Raw genomic sequence first — 22284 nt, 5'->3', positions numbered from 1 at the left:
GTGAGGATTCAGAACCACCGCCACTGTTATACAGAGATGGATGGAATGCACAATAGTACAACCGTTTTGGAAAGCATTTTGACACTTTGTTATAAACTTAATAGTACAATGAATGTGTTGTGACAGAAATTAGAAGTTTAGATATTTATGGGATTGACTTGGATTTGGTAAGGGAAAACTGTCTGTGGTAATGTAAACGTTCTACATATTTTCCACATTTAATCAGGTGTAGCATCACTCAAATTCAAAAACTCAGCAAGTCAGAAAGAAAATATAAATAAGTATAATGAAGGCCACCTAGACACATCATGAGTCTCTGTGCAGACAAGAAAAGACAAGGTCACAATGCCTTTGTGGATATAAACGCAGATAGGCCCCATGGATCATCTGGCCAGGTATGGTATGCAGAAGCAGACTTGTTCAGTAAAGTCTTCAGTGAGAGTGAGGGCAAATGGTTTTTGACCACTGTTGTTGAGACTCCTGAAAGGTTCCCTCAGTGGGAAGTGATGGTCTTGCAATACAAAACAAAGTTTATTGGGCTTGCTGTTCACCCACCTATACTTTCAAGAAAATAAAAACTACTTCCCTTCTGCTGGTGGCCATAACTATAGACAGAAAAATCCCTGGTGATCAAGACCGGTTTAGTCACTCCAAAATTTACTGAGATATGTTCTTACAATGAGTAAGAAAAGAAAGAAATGAGAGATATGCTTAGGCAAAAGCCTGATGAAGTCATAAAGTCTCATCCAAATAGCATATTATGGATCGATGTAAGTTCTGCTGGATATGAAGGCTTCAAAGTCCCTCCTTCACTTTTAGAACCACCCTCATGCTCTAAGTACCACTGGTCAATGAACACACTGTCTAATGACATGGATGTGGAGAAAGAGAATGTAAAGGCTTACTGCAGTAGGTCTTGTTAAAAGATAATCTGAGGCATATTAAAACTTTTAAGAATTTATTTGAGCAAAAATTGATTCAAATTGGGCAGCATCCAATTTAACAGTTAGAAAGAAGCTCCACGGCACTTCCCTGGTGGTCCAGTGGTTAAGACTCCGTGCTTCCACTGCAGGGGGCATGGGTTTGATCCCTGGTCAGGGGACTAAGATCCTGCATGCCACATGGCATGGCCAGAAAAGAAAAAAAAAGTAAAAAAAAAAAAAAAAAAGAAACTCTGAAGAGCTGTAAAATATGGAAGACTTTTATAGGCAGAAAGGAGTGGGGACAAGGAAGTTATACTGGCAAAAAGGTGGGCTGATTATTGCAAAGTTACTTTCCTTTAGGGTTTGGCAGAGGTCTATCAGGCAGATTACCTAACTAGTGCTGGCCAGATGATTCCTGATTGACTGGTTTAAGATTCCATTTCTGGAAGAGCCAGAAGTGTAGTTAAGGTAAATCTCTCAGTTTGGTGATGTGAGGTTTAGCGCAACGGACTCCATTTGGGGCCTGGTGTCTTGTTTTCGTTTTTTGTTTGTTTGTTTGTTTGTATTTTAAATTCATTAATTTATTTATTTTTGGCTGTGTGGGGTCTTCGTTTCTGTGCGAGGGCTTTCTCTAGTTGCGGCAAGCGGGGGCCACTCTTCATCGCGGTACGCAGGCCTCTCACTATCACAGCCTCTCTTGTTGTGGAGCACAGGCTCCAGATGCACAGGCTCAGTAGTTGTGGCTCACGGGCCCAGTTGCTCCATGGCATGTGGGATCTTCCCAGACCAGGGCTCGAACCTGTGTCCCCTGCCAACTGGCAGGCAGATTCTCAACCACTGTGCCACCAGTGATGCCCCTGTTTCTTTTAACAGTCTTTACAGCTATAATAAAACAGTGGCCTATCCAAGATGAATTCTCATTTTCCAATACATACCCTTGAAATCCAGTGGGGCAAGCTACCTCTTCCCTTAGGTCCACTGTGACTCCATCTTGGATTTTAAATGAAGACTTGAGAGTGCCCAGATGATGAAATAGTGACCCAAATCAGATTAATCAGTTCATCCACACAGTGCAAACAGGCTATCAGAGACAACTGAACGTACTCTTGTATCGCAGGAATAATCTCTGAAAAACTATTTAGGAACTGGGCAATAAACTACCCAGAATGGACACCTTGGCAAAAGCTAAATGTAATTTCCTGCAGGCCAAGGGACAGAAAAATCAATGGTTCAAGTCTGAGTCATATGTTCATGTAGACATGGATATTAGGCCAGAGAGAATCTAATGAGGAAATTGTTTGTCTGCCCTTCGGAGAAATTCTCTCTCACTACTGGGCTACAGAACAGCCATGGTACTTTAAGGTTTGGGCTGTGAGCAGGAGTTATTCCTGGACACCATGTATTTACTATTGGCAGACTATCCTGTCTGACATGATACCATTTGATTGGCATTCACCCGAAACGCTTGGTACCCACTCAGTACACAGATCTTACCTCCTTCAACAATAAACAGGACAAGAATAAAGGGTTTCATCCACATGAAATGAAAGCCATATATACTGGTCAAGATGGGATGGAGAAGTGATGGTAACCAAGTGGTCAAGCCTTTCATCTATCCTGAGCACAGGCCTATAATAGTACCAGGAAGTCCCCAGGGGTGAGGTTGAAAGAATATTCTTACTAGATTTGGAAATGCTCTCAAATCACATACATTTCTGGTGGGTTCTTTAGGGCTAACACATACCCAAACAGTCATAAATAATAGATTTATGCTGAATAGATGATAGGGATAGATATTCTACATAAATGTAACAGTTCTCTTGATTTTAAGGGATGTTCTCAATGTGGAAATGCTACGATTAAGACAGTGAAAGTAGGGATGAGTATATGACTGGAAGCCACACAGCTGTCCTGGCCTATCTAGATTGTTATTGTGAAGCGGCACAAGATACAGTGGGAAGGAGAGGGGGAGAAAGGAATAGGAAGGGGAAAGGAAGCTGGTCAGAAGATCACTGTCTTGATCAAGGAGACAGCATATGCAGGGATACTCAAGAAAATCTGTCATCTTATAATAGCCCTGCCTGGCCAGTAAAAGGTGGCTTATGTAAGCTAAACATGGCAGTGGCTCCAATAGCAATGGCAATTCCAGACATGATGCACAGTTACAGATCGAAGGCACTTGGTGTGTGGTAGCGGAAATTATAGTAAAATCTTTCTTCAGTATCTCACTAGACCCAAAAGATCAAAATCAGCTTGCAAGTTTAGATATTGAAAACAATTTATAACACATCTATGTGTTCTGAGACACTTGCAATCCACTTGTAATCCAAGACTGGGCTCCATAACAAGACCTAGTGTTTCCAGCACTTGGGACCAAGGAAGACAGGCAAATGTGTCTTTTCTACCAGCTACAGTCAAGTGAGAAAAGGAAATCCAGGGCACGCAGCCCAGGGCAATGGACATGGCCAGTCCTCACAAATACAGCATATTAGCCCCTAATCTCCTCTGAAGGGTATTGTTTGACATTGACTGCAATAGACACCTTTCCAGATATGACACAGCAATTCCTCTGCACAGCAGACATGAACCATACTAATCAAGTACTCCTAAATGGATGATATTTACACATCAGACAATGGTGCCACCTTGAAAGCCAAGGATACTCAGTACTGTGCAATTAGCTGGGGCAGGCCATGGACGTTCTATGATCCACATCATGCACAAGCAGCTACAAGTAACTTTAGAGCCAGTTAAATTTTCTGCAAATGTGTATGTCTGAGCTTATTAAACAATGAACTAACCTGGCCATTAGTTTGTTTTATGCCTTTTATATATTTTTGTTCTTTTGTTAGTCTTTATCATTGGATAAATTTGTTCTCAGTTCTCAGATGTGATGTATGTTCGTGATAAACTAAGAACTGCCTATACTCCTAAAGCGTTTCAAGGTTGTAAAATGTTGCAAACGAGAAAAAAAAAGTACTGTCTGGCTAGAGGAAGCCACAGGTAATTAGAGCCTTACATTATAGTACTGAGGTTTAAACAGAAGTGGAAACCATTGTTCCCAGAGTGATTAACAAATCAACAATAATTAAAATAATTTTTGCCACTACTGGCCTTTAGCATATAGCACTGGATACTGCTAGTACTTTTCACTAGCAGTAAAAACTTCCATTCTGGGAAGTTGATGAAGTTCATTTCAATTTCATTAGGCAAGACTTAGAGCACCGCATTACTCTCCTCCCCACAATAATATGTCATCTCAGGATTATACCAAATCTGAAATATTATTATACCAGTGTGAAATATTATTGAATGTATAGGTATTCTGTCAAAATCATAACACTTTTATAATGGTCTGCAACTGAGAAAATTTGCATCCCATGCTATTTAAGCATATATGACTAAAGACAGACTCTACAATCCAAATAATCCATCTATACTGACTTACAAAACAAGCAGTTACATTTCAATGGGGGTAGGTGGAGCTCAGCCAGAAGAATCATTGAAAGCAGTCCAGGATAAAAGGGGAAAAAAACCCGGCCACTGGGCACTGTAACTGATTAGGACCCCCTGCAACCACAGGCATCTCTGATCACTTACACAGCTGATTTCATCCAATGGCCCTAAATTTCCTGATATTCACTGGCTCCTGGAATTTGGAACTAATGAACTTTATCCCATGGTTCAGTGAAGAACTTTTCCTGGGAAAGTTCCACTATAAACAGATTGGCCTCTGACACTGGTAAAGTCCACAAACAGGAAGCTGTACACCCATAAGAAACAGAAATAGCCCACCTACTCCTTTACCTAAACTACTAGGTCACTGAAGGTCCTTTCTGTAAGACTTGTCTCATGCCGAAAAAACTTAGTTTACTGAAGCATCAGGATACATCCTAGCCTTCCAGCATATTGGTGATAAATTACTGATAATTCATACAAGTGAATGCGAATGAAATGACAGACAAATGTGTAAAAGCCATGAAAAGACCATTCAACCATAGGAAAACCCAAAGTAAGTAAGATATCCTCAAAGTTATATATACATGTATACCTCATGACACAGCACATTCACTTGTTGGTACACATACACCCTAGTGAAACGCAAGCACATGTGCAGCAGGAAACATGTGCAAGAAAATTCATAAATAAATGAGTCTTTACAGTCATAAACTGAAATAAACTTAAGTTTTCATTTCACAAATAATGCATAAATAAACTGAAATTTTCATAAACTCAATACTAAAAGCAATGAAAACAATTGGAATATAGCTACATTCAAAAGTTGATGGATGTTCCAAGTACAATACTGGGTGAAAGACCAAGTTACAGATGACACAAATCATATGATTGCCAATTATATAATAGTAGAACACAGTTAATCAAACTATATTGTATAAAGATGGGAAAATAGGAGGAAAACTAAAACTATGATGACAAGAAAGTACTGAAATGATATCTTTAAATTCTAAATGATGATTGGAAAAAGGAGGTATATTGAGAGTGGACACACAAAGAAATTCTTTGGCAGAGGTGAGGACTGCTTTGACCTTAGTGCAAAGTATTCAGGTGCTTGTTAAGTATCTATGTATTACACTCTTCATCTGTATTTCCTGTATATATTTCATATATATTATATATCACAGTGAAATAATGGAATGGTATAAATATTTACTGCTAAACAAAAGTGGGCAGAGTTTACTACAGAGAGAACTGTACTAAAATATATTTTAAAGAAAATTGTAATTAAATGGGAGATTATTTCTGAAGGAAACTTCGACATACAAAAACACTGATAAAAAGGAATGGAAGGTAAAATAAAGCAACTACTTTCTGAATAAATTCTTCATAGTACTTTCTAATGTAAAGAAATGAAATATTTTACAAGAGTATTTTACAAGAAAGTTAACTGGGTTGTAAACACTGTGATCTGGGAAGAAGGTGGCCCAGATAGATGTTTACCATTAAACATCTATGGTAAAAATGCAAAGATAATCACTAAAGGAAAATAAACAGTACATATAGACTAAATCACAAAAATACTGGAAGAAAGGAAAACAAAATAAACAGATTCAACAAAAATTCAACTAAGAACAAATGTGGCAAATTGAATATAGAAAATACAAAAATTTTGAGACAACTAAATTTATAAAAATATGCAACCTAGAGGAGCATAAGAAAATTAAATGTAATGAGGTATCCTGGAAAAGATCCTGGGAGAGAAAAAGGCCATTAGGTAAAAACAAAGGAAATCGGAATAAACTATGGACTTTAGTTAATTTAAAAATATTAATCACAATAATATTTGAGATAATCTTATAAATCAAAGACAGATTGAATAATAAATTACAACCTAAGGTAAATACTGAGCTTAATAGTAAAGAAAACCTAAATGAGAATAGAGAAATATCAGGGAAATACTAATTTAAGGAAGCTAGTGTGTGCATAGATATAGACATAAAATATGTATACAGATATACAGATTATACCAGACCAAATAGACATTAAAACAGAAATCAACATTAGAAATAAAGAGATTCAGTATTTGAAGGTAAAGTATTAAATTTCTAGGAAGGTACAACAATTGTAAATAAATTTACACCATATAAAAGAAATACAAAATATATAAAATATGAATTGAGTAAATGATAATGGGAATTAGGCAAATCCAACTGTATAGTTGGAGATATCAATATTATTTCCCAAGTGCTGAGAGTTCAGGCAAACAAAATTAGTAAAAAATATACAGAAGATTTGAGTCATTCACTTAAAAATTATAACGCCATCAGATTATACAGATTTTAGCTCCTAACAATTAGAGCTTACATCTCAGCAAGCAAATATAAAACATTAAAATAATCACCACACATGAGTATATGAAGGCAACAACAAGAAAATGCAATGATTAGCTATCTTACCAAGCACAAATGAAAAACAAAAAGACAAAAAGCAAAAAGCTAAATATAACAACAAACCAAGGATTGTGATCAATCCAATTCTGTGAAACGAAGTTAAAATAAAAGAGGCTCTATACATGCAAGAACGGAAATTAGGAGATGAGGAGGTGAACAACAGCATACATTTAAGAACTCAGTGATCCAGTTCAGTCACTTTGGAGGAATTCAGGGATGATTTAGGTGATAATTATACTACTGTTGGAACTGATGTTTATGATACAGAAAGGTGGGTAATGTTTACACAACAAGGAAAATCTACTTCTTTAACCACACTGCACTTACCCCAAACTTAAATTCTTCAAATGTTTCAAATTCAGGATGAGCCAGTTATCACATGCCTTATATCTCCCCATCTTAGCTATTTGATAAAATGGTGCAACATTAAAAAAAAAGTCCTCCCACTTATATCACAACTATATTTATAAGACTACATGATGAACACAGAAACAAATCTTTAGATAAGCTATTAATGTTTCTCACCAACCTCTGGCCCACCACAGTCACATTGCTCTGGCGGTTCCAAAACTCCATTGCCACAAACTGAAACTCTTCCTTGTGGAACCACTTTTGAAACTGTTCTATTTGAAGACATTCAAATTCAGGCTGTGAAGCTGTACGTTTGAATTGATCCATGCTGCAACTGCTAAAAAACTTTACACCACAGGAATGTCTAAAATTAAATTATATTCCTCAGTTAAAAGGAATAAAATCAGTATCAAAGTAATACTCCTTCAATAACGTACTATGAATTCTGTACTACTTCACTCAGAGAATAGCCAAAACGGGAGAGTGCTTTATTTTTAATACAATTAGTAATGCACGAATAAGTTCATTTCTATTATAATTCAATATAACAGACATCTAATAACTAGAAGATGTTAAGGTTACATGATTTAGAATATATTAAACAAAACAGTGCTTGGCACACGAAAAGCTCTGTTTAAGTATGTCTTACTATTTATTATTTTCATTATTATTGACAACACCATCATAATTATAATAATTATTATAAAAAGTACTAATTATTATTAAGAAAATGAAACATACTAGGAATAATGTGGAAAAATGAAGGAATAAACAATGGTGGACTGTGTTAATTAAAAGTCAGAATTATTTGTACTTTGGTAACAAAATTAATTAATTAAAATATCTCAACACTGAGTATATAGAATGTATAAACCCTAGATTCTTTTTATTTTGATATTTATATATTTCTAAGTGCACTGTTTAATGGGCTTTTGTTTAAATTTGTAACAATCTCTATGAGATTAGAGAAATGATACAAAAGTACGAAAACCAAATTTTGTTTCCTGAAATGGTTGAGTAAATTGCCAACGGGAGATCCTGATTACTCTAAATATTTTAATGTATAACTCTTACATAGAAATGAATTCTCTGAAATCATACCTTCAATATCAGGAAATAATGATACGGTGCTAAAATCTAATCCTCACATCACATTCAAATTTCCCCTTCATCACAGTATTGGCACTTTATAGCAAAAGGATCCAGTTCAAAATCAACCATTGCATTTAGTTCTCATGTCTCCTTAGCTTAGTTGATTACATTTTTTGTTGAATTTCATGACATTGAAAAGTTTTATAATTACAGGCTGATTATTTGGTAAAAGGTCCCTCAATTTGGGTTTATTAAATGTTTCCCCATAGTTAGACTGAGGTTATGCATCTGGGCAACCTCATCACAGAAGTGTTGCTGACTTTGTCTGCTCCATTGCATCCTAACAGACAGCACATGATTTCAACTTGTTATATTTTTGGTAAAAGTCACTTTGATCAGTTGATTAAGGTGTGTCTGCCAGTCTTCACTCTAACATTTCTTTCCTTCCTTATCACTTAATAATTATTTGGAGAGAAGTTTTATGTAAAATCTCATTTCTAATCACATTTTCAATTCATTCATCTATTTACATGAATATGGAATCATATCTTCCTGTTACACTCAGTGGGTTATAGTCCATTACAAACATTACAAATGACTTTCAAATTGTCCCAGATTTGCCTATGGGGAGCCCCTTTCAAACTGCTTTGTGTCCCTGTGACAAATCTCCATAATTCTTTGAACGCCTCCTTATACTCTGACACAAATGTTCCAGGCTTGTTTGCTTTTGTGTGTCTTAGTCCTGGAATCAGGTATATGATGTCTCCAACTTTGTTCTTCTTTCTCAAGATTGCTATGGCTATTCAGGGTCTTTTGCTCTCAAGAACTGCCTGTTTGTTATAGCTCCATGAAACCCAGGAACACAAGCTCCCCTGCCACTAGGGCTACATGATCAACAGGTGTCTCCAAGGCAGCAGCCACAAAAAATAGTGCACCAGGCACCTGCAGAAGCTCCTCTATGGAAGATAGTGGCACTCTAGGGTACAGCAGATAGAACAGTGATAGCACTCACTCTCTGCGGTCTCTGGAAAGGATCACAGTCAGTTGTTGGATTTGTGTTTAACTAGAAACCTGATTCTCATGCAGCAATTATGAAGGTAAGCGAAAAGACTTCTTTCACAGAAAGACTGCAATTCTGGTTCTAGCGTCTGTTTGCTGTGCCATGCAGGTGGCAACCAGCTGAAACACTTTCTCCGTGGGTTACCATCCTGTGGTACCCACAAGCATAAGTCCTGCTGGCCACCCGAGCCAGGTGGTCTACACATGTTCCCCGGCAGCAGCAACAAAATTCAGGGCGCCAGACAAAGTTGTAAGGTCCTTTCTGAGAGACGCCGAGGAACTGGAGCAAGGAAGGGGGAGGGTGAACAGTTATGCCCACTGGCCTCTGCTTGTTGAGAGAATCACCGTTGGCCCCAAGATGTGAGCCAAACAGTAAGCACACCCCTCAGGCAAAAAAGCTCCTGGACAAGTAAATGGGCCACTTTCACGGAAAATCTGGGGTGTGTTTCAGTCTGCTACCTGTGCAGTGCCCTGGGGTGACAGCTCGCCGTGAACTACCTCTCCAATCGGTCCTGTTACAGTCCCAGGGGACCCAGGAACGCAAGTCCCTCTGGGCACCAGAGCCGGGCCATCAAGGGGTGTCTCCTGGGCAGCAGCCACAGAAACTAAAGCAGCGGAAGCCTGTACAAACTCCCCTCCTGGAGATACTGGTTCTCTGGAACATGGCAGATGGAGGCCTGGAAGACAGTTCCCATCCTCCAAGGCCTCTGAAAAAGATTACAGTAGGACTTTCGACATGGGTTTCATTAGAAGCCTGCCCCCCAGGCCACAGCTATGAAGATAAGCTAATAGGCCTCTTTCACAGAAAGACTGGGTTCCTAGGACTGTGGCCTCTTGCTGCGACCTGGGGGTCGTAGCTGTTTAAGAAATCTTGTTTACAGTTTTGTGGAACCTGTGAGCTTAAACCCAGCTGGCCGCCAGAGCCCAGTGATCTAGAGGTGGCAACCTGTGGGTGGCAACCACAAAAACTGGGGTGCCAGGGGATGGTACAAGCTCCTTTCCAGGAGAATCCAGCAAGCTGTAGCGAGGTGGAGGGAGAACACAAAGATGGCATCCACCAGCCTCCATCCCCAGAGAGTACCTTAGCAGGCTTCTAGATGTGTGTTCAATTAGATGCCTGACCTTCCAGCCAGCACGTTAATATGAGAAAGTAAGCCTCTTTGGCATAAAGACTGGGTGCCTCTCAACAGGCCACAGAGGTGGCAAGTGAGTTCAAAAATTTTAAGATCTCTTTCTCGGTTCACTATAGCCTTATTTGGCTCATATGTGCAAGTCCAATTGTCTTTCACAGCTAGATGTTTGGGGGTTCGTCTCTCAGTTGCAGGTCTTACCGGTTAGGGTGTCCAATAAGCGTTCAAATCCTTCACCCCTCAGAGAGAATCTCTAGGTTTGAGTTCCCTCCCGATTGCGGGTCACCTTGCTGGGGGTAGGAATTATGGTGAGATTGGTTCTTAGCCTTTCCTACCCTCTTCGATGCAGGTTTCTTCTCGTTTGCCCTCTGTGTAGGTGTCTTGAGCAAGCTTTTTGGTTTTTTCTGAGGAAATTGTTCCATGCATAGCCATAGAGTTGGCTTGTCTGAGGGCGGACAGAAGTTCAAGTTCTTCCTAACTCACCATCTTGAACCAGAACCTCTATAAATAATTCTTGACATCTCTCTTCCTCTCAGTCTTATGAAACTGCTGTAGATTATTATGAGAATCATTATTTACCAAATACTGTTGCCAAAGTGCTCCAGGTCTCTGCTCAAAACCCGCCAATGTGCACACTTAGCAGGAGTTAACATAAATCTTTTTTTTTTTTTTTTTGCGGTACGCGGGCCCCTCACTGCTGTGGCCTCTCCCGCTGCGGAGCACAGGCTCCGGACGCGCAGGCTCAGCGGCCATGGCTCACGGGCCCAGCCGCTCCGCGGCATGTGGGATCTTCCCAGACCGGGGCACGAACCCGTGTCCCCTGCATCGGCAGGCGGACTCTCAACCACTGCGCCACCAGGGAAGCTCAACATAAATCTTTAAGGTAAAGGGTCCAGAGATAAGAAAGGAAGCTACAAACAAACAAACAGATGGAACCAGCTGGGACCAAGATGGCGAGGAATCTGACCTCCAACAGAGCCTGAGTCTCATTATACACTGATTTTACTATATTAGTTTATTAAACGACACACCTACCAGGGCCCATAAATGGACATTAAGGAACAAGAAGGATTAATAAAAGGGGGCACCCCACTCCCTCAAAATAGCCCTGCCTCTACCCTTGTAGACTAACGCATATGCCTCCCCATCATCAGCCTCACTCTTCCTACCTTTGTCCTTACTCTCTAAAAGTAAATCCCTCTCACCACACAGGTGAGAAGTTGATCTGTGAACTTAGTTCCTGCTTCTCCATTCCTTGCCCACTGAGGAAAGCTTGTGCTGTGTCGATGGATCTCAGCTTCGGTTTCGTTACTCTGCTGCTTGAATAAAACAAAAAAAGAACTCTCCCCTGCCCAGGCAGAGAGCCTAGGGTCTATAGGACTGAATTCAGTAACAATATTACTATACGGCTGTTCTTTCTGATATATTTAACATTCATCTTACAAAATATATTATATTATCCATACTGCATAAATCAATTAAAATGTGGTTTTTAAAATTTATCATAAAAATCCCAATTTCGACATCATGATTGCTTGCTCAGGCTCTTTCCTACATTTCCTATTACCTCCTGGACTTCTTCCTCTGACTCATGGTTCCTTAGCCTCTTTGTATTTTACTTTCCTTTTTTTTTTTTTTTAATGTCTATGCCTTTAACATTCTTCCTTATAGTTTCAGCCATTTCTTTTGTTTCTTTGTTTTATCCCTCCCCCAAGCCCTTTTTTCCAGTCTTTGAGCTCTTAAAATTTTTTGCTATCCAAGTATCACTTCACTTGCTTTCCCTGAAAAGTTTTCAACAAGTTCTTCACATGACTAGATTTATTTCTTCTCTTGCAGGTCCTAACATAACTTTTGCCTCACAGAAAACTTCCTAGACCACTTTATCAGTAAGTTTCTCTTCCCCATGTATTCCCTATTTATTTCCCTCCTGGCACTTTATCATAAGCTGTTTAAATCTTGTTTATTCTTATTTCAACTTTTTAAGTTTCTGCCCTGATGGACTAATATAAGGTATATAGCTTTTTTCTATCTCACTAATCATTTATATGACAAACACAATACTTGTGACACAGTACATACTTTAAAACTTTTTTTTTTCCTTTTTTTTTTAAGTTTATTTATTTATTTTTTTAATTAGTTTCTGCTTTATAACAAAGTGAATCAGTCATACATATACATCTGTTCCCACATCCCTTCCCTCATGCATCTCCCTCCCTCCCACCCTCCCCATCCCACCCCTCCAGGCGGTCACAAAGCACCGAGCTGATCTCCCTGTGCTCTGCGGCTGCTTCCCACTATCTATCTACCTTACGTTTGGTAGTGTATACACGTCCATGCCTCTCTTTCGCCTTGTCACAGCCCACCCTTCCCCCTCCCCATATCCTCAAGCCCATTCTCAAGTAGGTCTGCGTCTTCATTCCCGTTTTGCCCCTAGGTTCTTCATGACATTTTTTTTTTTAATTCCGTATATATGTGTTAGCATACGGTATTTGTCTTTCTCTTTCTGACTAACTTCACTCTGTATGACAGACTCTAGGTCTATCCACCTCATTACAAATAGCTCAGTTTCGTTTCTTTTTATGGCTGAGTAATATTCCATTGTATATATGTGCCACATCTTCTTTATCCATTCATCCGATGATGGACACTTAGGTTGTTTCCAGCTCCGGGCTATTGTGAATAGAGCTGCAATGAACATTTTGGTACATGTCTCTTTTTGAATTATGGTTTTCTCAGGGTATATGCCCAGTAGTGGGATTGCTGGGTCATATGGTAGTTCTATTTGTAGTTTTTTAAGGAACCTCCATACCGTTCTCCATAGTGGCTGTACCAATTCACATTCCCACCAGCAGTGCAAGAGTGTTCCCTTTTCTCCACACCCTCTCCAGCATTTATTGTTTCTAGATTTCTTGATGATGGCCATTCTGACTGGTGTGAGATGATATCTCATTGTAGTTTTGATTTGCATTTCTCTAATGATTAATGATGTTGAGCATTCTTTCATGTGTTTGTTGGCAGTCTGTATATCTTCTTTGGAGAAATGCCTATTTAAGTCTTCTGCCCATTTTTGGATTGGGTTGTCTGTTTTTTTGCTATTGAGCTGCATGAGCTGTTTATAAATTTTGGAGATTAATCCTTTGTCAGTTGCTTCATTTGCAAATATTTTCTCCCATTCTGAGGGTTGTCTTTTGGTCTTCTTTATGGTTTCCTTTGCTGTGCAAAAGCTTTGAAGTTTCATTAGGTCCCATTTGTTTATCTTTGTTTTTATTTCCATTTCTCTAGGAGGTGGGTCCAAAAGGATCTTGCTGTGATTTATGTCATAGAGTGTTCTACCTATGTTTTCCTCTAAGAGTTTGATAGTTTCTGGCCTTACATTTAAGTCTTTAATCCATTTTGAGCTTATTTTTGTGTATGGTGCTAGGGAATGATCTAATCTCAAACTTTTACATGTCCCTGTCCAGTTTTCCCAGCACCACTTATTGAAGAGGCTGTCCTTTCTCCACTGTACATTCCTGCCTCCTTTATCAAAGATAAGTTGGCCATATGTGCGTGGGTTTATCTCTGGGCTTTCTATCCTGATCCACTGATCTATCTTTCTGTTTTTATGCCAGTACCACACTGTCTTAATTACTGTAGCTTTGTAGTATAGTCTGAAGTCAGGGAGCCTGATTCCTCCAGCTCCGTTTTTCGTTCTCTAAAACTTTTTTGACAGAATGAATGAATTTCACCTCAAGATTCTAGTACTCCACACAAAGTCATCATCAACGACTCGATACTGTAGCACTGAATATAGAACTATGAAGCACATTTTCTACAATATCCAATACTCATTCCCTTTAATAAGCTTTAAAATAACTTGTAGGTATTTAATAAAAATATTCTTATTCAAGTTATATTGAGAGAAATTAGTCATCAAGAAATGCAAGAAACATCTCCCAAAAGAAGACAAAGATTTGATAAAAATAACATCTTACATTGCTTCAGGATTCATTATGCATGTAGTTCCTGGACAGTAACAATTGTAGATGTCATTATTATATGTTAATCCCAGGTTAATTCCAAGCAACTGTGCCAAAACAACTGAAAATGCCTCTAAGGTTATCATCTTTGGATACTAAATAGAAATGAAAAACAGAATGGTTGCTTACGTTATTTTTTTAACCCTTGGTCATATAATTGTGGCCATATTACCTAAATGCAAATACTAATTTAATAAACTAGTATACCAAAGATCTTAAGACTTTCTTAAGAACATTTTACAAAGTTAAATTTTGTTATTCTTTTTGAGTAACAGTACTTTCAATCCAAATGGCATTGAAAAATAACAAAATAAGATTAATCATATCATATGTTTTCATGACACATTACTGATTTAATTCTAATAAACTTAAAAAATATTTTGGCAAGATTAATCATTGTTTCAGTAACTATATCACTTTTAATGTTAACACTCTGAAAAATACACAGATTCTTAAGGGTTTAACTGACAATCAGTTTTGATGTCAAAAATAGTTTTAGGAGAGAAAATCAAACATTTTTTTTCCTAAAGGCAGAATACTTGTATTAAAAAACTAAAACTTCAGAAGTAGTGATATAAGTAACACACAAAGCCCTGGTTGGTAATCAATGATGTTTTTAACTATCTCCATAGTTTTGCCTTTTCCAGAATGTCACAGAGTTGGGATAATACAGTCTGTGGCCCTTTAAAATTGGCTTCTTTCACTAACCATTTTGCTTTTAAAATTCCTCCACATCTTTTAATTGCATGATGGCTAAGTTTTTAAATACTGAATAATATTCCGTTTTATGGATTAACTCCAGTTTCTCTATCCATTCACTGATTAACAGACATCTTGTGTGATTTCAATTTTTGGCAATTATAAATAAAGTCGTTATACATAATCATGTCTGAGGATTCTGTGGATGTAAGTTTCCAACTAATTTTTCTAAATGGTATAGAGGACAACTGCTGGATCATATGGTAAAGCAATGTTGAAGTTTATAATGAATTGCCAAATTGTCTATCACAGTGGCTGTACCATTTTGTATTCCCATCGACATGAATGAGACTACCTGTTGCTCCAAATCCTCACAATATTTGGTATCATTAGTTTTGCATGCGAGTACAAAGCTGAATAAGAATGGCAGGTTACATTCTTGCCTTGTTCCAAATCTTAGTAGGAAGCATTTCATTTCTAAACATTAAGTTTGATGTAAGCTGTATTGTTTTTGTAGACAGTCTTTCTGAAGTTGAGGAAGTTGCTTCTATTGACACTTTGGTGAGTTTAATCATAAACTGTATTGGAATTGTCAAATGTGTTTTCTGCATCTATTGATATAATCAAATATTTTCCATTTTAGCTTACTGATAGGATCAATTAAATTAATTTTTACATGATTATCCAGCCCTAAATATCTGAAAAATTCCAGATATAAATATCAATAGGGAGATATAAAATATTATAAAAAGAAACTCTGTGGTACAGTAAAATCAATAAACATTTACTGGAGGTCTTCAAAAGTAGACTTGGTCAAGCAGAAGAAAAGTCAGAAATGAAGACAGGTCATTTGAAATCACTTTTTCACGGGAGCAAAAACCAAAAACAAAAACAAAATGTAGAAAAAGAGATGAGCTTATGGACTCTAACAAATAGAGCAATACATGCATTATGGGTGTCTCAGAAAGAGAAGAGAGAAAAGAAAGAGACAGAGGGCTTATTTGAGGAAATCATTGCCACAAACTTTAGAAATCTGAGGACATGCAGATTCAAGAAACTCAATGACCCCTAACTAGGAAAATCAAAAGAGACCTATGGAGAAAAGTATTGTACTAAAACCACTATAAGTCAAAGACAAAGGGATATATCTTGAAATCAACAAGAGAAAATGAATTGTCAGTTGTCAGGGAGGTCTCAAGGTTATCATCGGATTTCTTAGCTGAAACATTACAGCCCAGAGGTATTGGGAAAAATACATTCAAAGTGCTGAAAGAAAGAATCTGTCAATCAACAATACTGTATACAGTAAAACTGTCCTTCAAAAAATAATGAAGACTTTTCCAGGAAAGCTGTGGGGGTTTATTACCAATTGACCTGATGTATAAGAAATGAGAAAGGGTGGTCTTCAAGGTTAAAAGGAAGGATGCTCGATAGCAACATAAGGCTAAAAGAAAATTATAAAATCCTCTAATGAAGGTCAATACATGGATAAATATACTAACTTATATCATCAAAATTTTGGTGCATATATTCACTTTTAACTCCTGTATAGAATTTAAATGGCAGAACTAATATCTATGCAATAACATAAAGAGAAGGATAGAACTGTAAAGGAATAGAGTGTATGTATGTAATTGAAGTGAAGTTGTTATCAGTTTTTCAGTTTAAAATTATAAAATTGAGATATTCTTAGTAATTGCATAATTAACCATAACCAAAATATCTACAATATACACAACAGGAAAAGACAAGGGAACCAATGCATTTCACAATTAAAAAAATCAATGTAACACAAAGTAAGGCAGAAAGAGAAGATGAAAGGGACAAAAAGCTACAGGATATAAAGAAAAAAATTAACAAAATGGCAAAAGTAAGTTCTTCCTATTAGTAATTAATTTAAATGTAAATGAATTAAACTCCTCAATTAAAAGACATGTATAGGCTTAACAGATTAAAAAAACAGGATTCAACTATGTCACTTGAGATCTGAAGACTCACACAGGTTGAAAGGTTATGGATGAAAAAGATACTCCATGCAAATAGTAACCAAAAGAGGGCTGGGCATGGCTATACTAATATCAAACAAAATATACTTTAAATTCAAGACTGTTAAAAGAGACCAGGAAGAACATTTCCTAATGATAAAAGGGTCACTTCACCAAGAAGATACATCATTTAATATTTATGCACCAAACATTACAGCACTAAATATACGAAGCACCTCTTGACCAAATTGAAAGGCTAAATGGACAGCAACATAATAGACTTTAATACTTCACTTTGAATAGTGGACAGAACAATCTGACAAAAGATATTACATAAATAATGGACTTGACAACAGGATAGATTGACTGGTCTTAACTGACATGTGGAACATCCCATCCAACAACAGCAGAACTCATGTTCTTCTCAAGTGCACACAGAAATGTCTCTAAGGTAGACCACTTGTTAGGCTACAGAACAAGTCTGTCAACTTTAAAATATTGAATTTATACAAAGTATATTTTTCTGATGCTGATGGAATGAAACTACAAATTAGTAAGAAAAGGAGAACTTGAAAATCTGCAAATTTGTGGGACTCCAACAACACATTATTAAACACCAATAATTCCAAAGAAGAAATCACAAAGCAAAGTTACAAAATACACTGAGAAAAAAGAAAATGAAAATACAATATATCCAAACTTATGGGATCCAGTAAAAGCTCTGTTAAGAGGGAAGTTTATGGCAGTAAACAAGTACATTAAAAAAGAAGAAATATCTCAAATGAAAAAACATGAGTTTACACATCAGAGAACTAGAAAAATAAGAACAAACTGAACTCAGAAAGATAGAAATTCAGACAGAAAGGAAGAAATAATAAAGTTCAAAGCAGGGATAAATAGAATTAGAGAAGAGAAAAAAAATTAATGTAATAAAAAGTTGATTCTTTGAAAACATCAGCATGATTGGCAAACTCTTAGCTAGATTAACTGAGAAAATAAGAGATAAGGCTCACATGACTAAAATAAAAAACAAAAAAGCATACACGAAAAGTCAATACCCTTTTTATGATTAAAAGTCCTCAACAAACTAGGAATGTAAGAAAACAACCTCGGGACTTCCCTGGTGGCACAGTGGTTAAGAATCCACTTGCCAATGCAGGGGACCAGGATTCGAGTGCTGGCCCGGAAAGATCCCACATGCTGCGGAACAAATAAGTCCATTTGCCACAACTACTGAGCCTGCGCTCTGGAGCCCACGAGCCACAACTCGAGCCACGAGCCTGTGTGTCACAACTGCTGAAGCCCGTGCACCTAGAGCCCGTACTCCGCAACAAAAGAAGCCACTGCAACAAGAAGCCCGCAAACCGCAATGAAGAGTAACCCCTGCTCGCTGCAACTAGAGAAGCCTGCGTACAGCAACGAAGACCCAATGCAGCCAAAATTTAATTAATTAATTAATTAATTAATTAATTAAAAGAAAAGAAAACAACTTCCACATAACACAGAGCATGGAGAAAAGAACATAACTAACATTACACTCAATGGTGAAATCCTGAATGTTTTTCTTCTAATATTATGAGCAAGGTAGGGTACTCACTCTTGCCACATCTGTTTAATATAGTATAGGAAGATCAAACCAGAGCAATTAAGCAATAAAATAAATGAAAGCCTTCTATTTTGGAAAGAAAAAAGTAAAATTATTTCCATTTGCAGATGATATGGTCCTATATGTAGAAATCCACAAATATTCCACATAAAAGAAACTGTGAGAACTAATAAATGAATTCAGCAAAGCTGCAGGATACAAAATCAACACAACTGATTGTTTCTATACATTAATAATGAACAATCTGAAAAAATATAACAAAATGATTTCAGTTACAATAACATTAAAAAGAGCAAAACACTTAGGATTGAACCTATCTAATGAGATGAAATACTTGCACATAGACACTGCAAAACATGGCTGAAAGTAAGTACAGAAGACACAAATAAGTGGAAAGATATTCCACGACCATGGATTGAAAGGCTTAACATTGTCAAGATGTCATTACCACCCAAAGCAATCTGTAGATTCAATGAAATCCCTACCACAATCCCAATAGCATTTGGGGGGCAAGAATAGAAACAAATAATCTCAAAATTCATATGGAATCTCAAGGGACACGAATATACATACATTTTTGAAAAAGAAGAACAAAGTTGGAAGACTCAGATTTCCTGATTTTAAAACATATTACAAAGCTCTAGTAATCATAAGAGTGTGGTACTGGCATAAAGATATATAAATTGAATACAATAGAGAGCCTATAAATAAAACATCATGTATATGGTCAAATGACCTATGACAAGGGTGCCAAGACCACAAAATGGGAAAAAGGACAGTTTCTTCAACAAGAATACTCAATGGAGAAAAGACTGTCTCTTCAAGAAATGGTGATGGGAAAATTAAGTATGAACATACAAAAGAAAGAGTAGAACCCTTATATTACACCATATACAAAATTAACTCAAAACGGTATAAAGATCTAAATGTAAGACAGCAAACTGTGAAACTCCTGGAGGAAAACATGGGGAAAAACTTCACAATATTGGGTTTGATGAAGATTTTGTGGATAAGATGCAAAAATCACTGACCTCAGGGGCAGAAATAGACAAACAGGACTAAGCCAAACTTAAACCTTTGTTCTTCAAAAGGTACAATCAACAGAATGTGAAGGCAATCTACAGAAGGGAAGAAAATCTTTGCCAATCATTCATCTGATAAGGGGTTAATATTCAAAGTATAAGAACTCCTGTATTATCAAAGATTAGCAAACTGAATTCAACAATGCATTAAAAAAATCATACACCACGATCAAGTAGGATTTATCCCAGGGGTGAAAGGATGGTTCAGTATCCACACATCAATCCATGTGATACACCACTTTAAAAATTTCAAAAAGAAAAATGGTACAATCCTCTCAACAGAGGCAGAAAAAGCCTTTGACAAAATTCAACATCCATTTATGATAAAAACTCACCACAAAGTGGGTATAGAGGGACCATACCTCACCATAATAAAGGCCATATATGACATGCCCACAGCTCAGTTGTGAAAAGCTGGAAGTATTTCCTTTAAGATCAGGAACAGGATAAGGATGCCCACTCTCACTACATTTACTCAACATAGTATTGAAAATCCTTGCCACAGCAGTCAGACAAGAAAAAGAAATTTAAAAATCCAAATTTGAAGGGAAGAAGTAAAATGGTCACACTGTTTGCAGGCGACATGATACTATATAGACAGAATCCTGAAGACATACCCCCAAAATTACTAGAGCTCACCAATGAATATGCTTAAGTTGCCAGATAAAAATTAATTTACAGAACTATGTTGTATTTCTATAAACTAACAACAAACTATCTGAAAGAGAAATTAAGAAAAAAATCCCATTTACAATCACATCACAAAGATTAAAATATCTACGAATAAATCTAGCTAAGGAGAAAAAATACCTATCCTTGAAAAACCATGACACTGATGAAAGAAACTGAATACAGCTCAAATAGATGAAATTATATACTGTATTTAAAGATTTGAAGAATGAATATTGTTAAAATAACCATACAGCACAAGACAGTACAGATTCACTGCAATTCCTATCAAAATACCAATGGCATTTTTTACAGAACCAGAGTAAACAATTCCAAAATGATTATGGAAACACAAGAGCCTGAATAGCCAAAACAAACTTGAGAAAGAAGAAAGTTAGAGGTACCATACTGCCTGATTTTAAACTTTACTACAAAGCTAAAGTAATCAAAACAGTATGGTACTGGGACAAAAACAGACCCATAGTTCACTGGCACAGAATAGAATAGAGAGCCCAGAAATGAACCCACAATTATATGGGCAATTAATCTCTGGTAAAGGAGGCAAGAATGTATAATAGGGAAAAGACAGCCTCTTCAAGAAATAATGTTGGGAAAACTGGACAGCTACATGCAAACGAATCAAACTGGACTACTCTCTTACATCCTGCACAAAAATAAATTCAAAACAGTTTAAAGACTTGAATGTAAGACCTGAAAACATAAAACTTCTGGAAGAACACACAGGCAATAAGCTCTTTGACATCTTAGTAACTTTTTGTATTTGTCTCCTTTGACAAGAAAAACAAAAGGGAAAAATAAACAAATTGGACTACATCACACTTAAAAAGCTTCTGCAGAGTAAAGAAAACTATTAACCAAACTAACAGGACACCTACTGAATGGGACAAGATAATTGCAAATGATATAGCTGATAAGGGGTTAATATTAAAATTACACAAAGAACACACACAACTCAGCACTGAAAAAACCAACCTAATTAAAATATGAGCAGAGGATCCGAATAGACGTTTTTCCAGAGAAGACATACATATGGCCAACAGGCACATGAAACATTCCTAAACATCACTATTCATCAGGGAAATGCAAATCAAAACCAGAATGAGATATGATCTCACACGTGAGAGAACTGCCATTATCAAATAACAACAACCCACAACTATTGTCGAGGATGTGGAGAAAAGGGAACTCTTGTGCACTCCTTGTGGGAATATCAGTTCATGCTGCCACTATGGAAAACAGTACAGAGATTCCTCAAAAAATTAAAAATAAAGTTACCATATGATTCAACAATTCCACTCCTTGGTATTCACCATAAGAAAACAAAAGCACTAAAGGAAAAAATATATGCACCCCTATGTTCATTGCAGCATTATTTATGATAATCAAGGTATGGAAGCAACCTAAGTGTCCATCAATAAAAGAATGGATAAAGAATAAATATATGTGTATACACAAACACACACACACACACACAATGGAATACTACACAGCCATAACAAAGGACATCTTGCCATTTGAGACAACATGATGGACCTAGAGTATATAATAGTAAGTATAACATGTCAGACAGAGAAACACAAATACTGTACAATTTTACTTATATGTGGAATCTAAAAACAAATGAAAAAGCATAACAAAGCAGAAACAGGGACTTCCCTGGTGGCACAGTGGATAAGATCTTGGGCTCCCAATGCAAGGGGCCCGGTTCAATCTCTGGTCAGGGAACTAGATTCCACATG

At 37.0% G+C, this 22284-nt stretch overlaps 1 protein-coding gene across 1 annotated transcript in view; it reads right to left on the bottom strand.

The window, feature by feature from the left end:
* Positions 1-22284, bottom strand: part of LOC308608211 (A disintegrin and metallopeptidase domain 3-like) — a 70851-nt gene that overhangs the window by 4228 nt on the left and 44339 nt on the right. The window contains exons 10-11 of the mRNA XM_081220944.1: positions 14439-14578; positions 7362-7547 (exon numbers count right to left, since the gene is read on the bottom strand). Coding sequence (XP_081077070.1) covers positions 7362-7547; positions 14439-14578 — 326 coding nt within the window. The remainder of the gene's footprint in view (positions 1-7361; positions 7548-14438; positions 14579-22284) is intronic.

This window comes from Mesoplodon bidens (genome assembly GCF_964165515.1).
Source record: "Mesoplodon bidens genome assembly, chromosome: 20".
NCBI classification, from domain to species: Eukaryota; Metazoa; Chordata; class Mammalia; order Artiodactyla; family Ziphiidae; genus Mesoplodon; species Mesoplodon bidens.
This window is presented reverse-complemented; position numbering and strand designations above follow the sequence as displayed.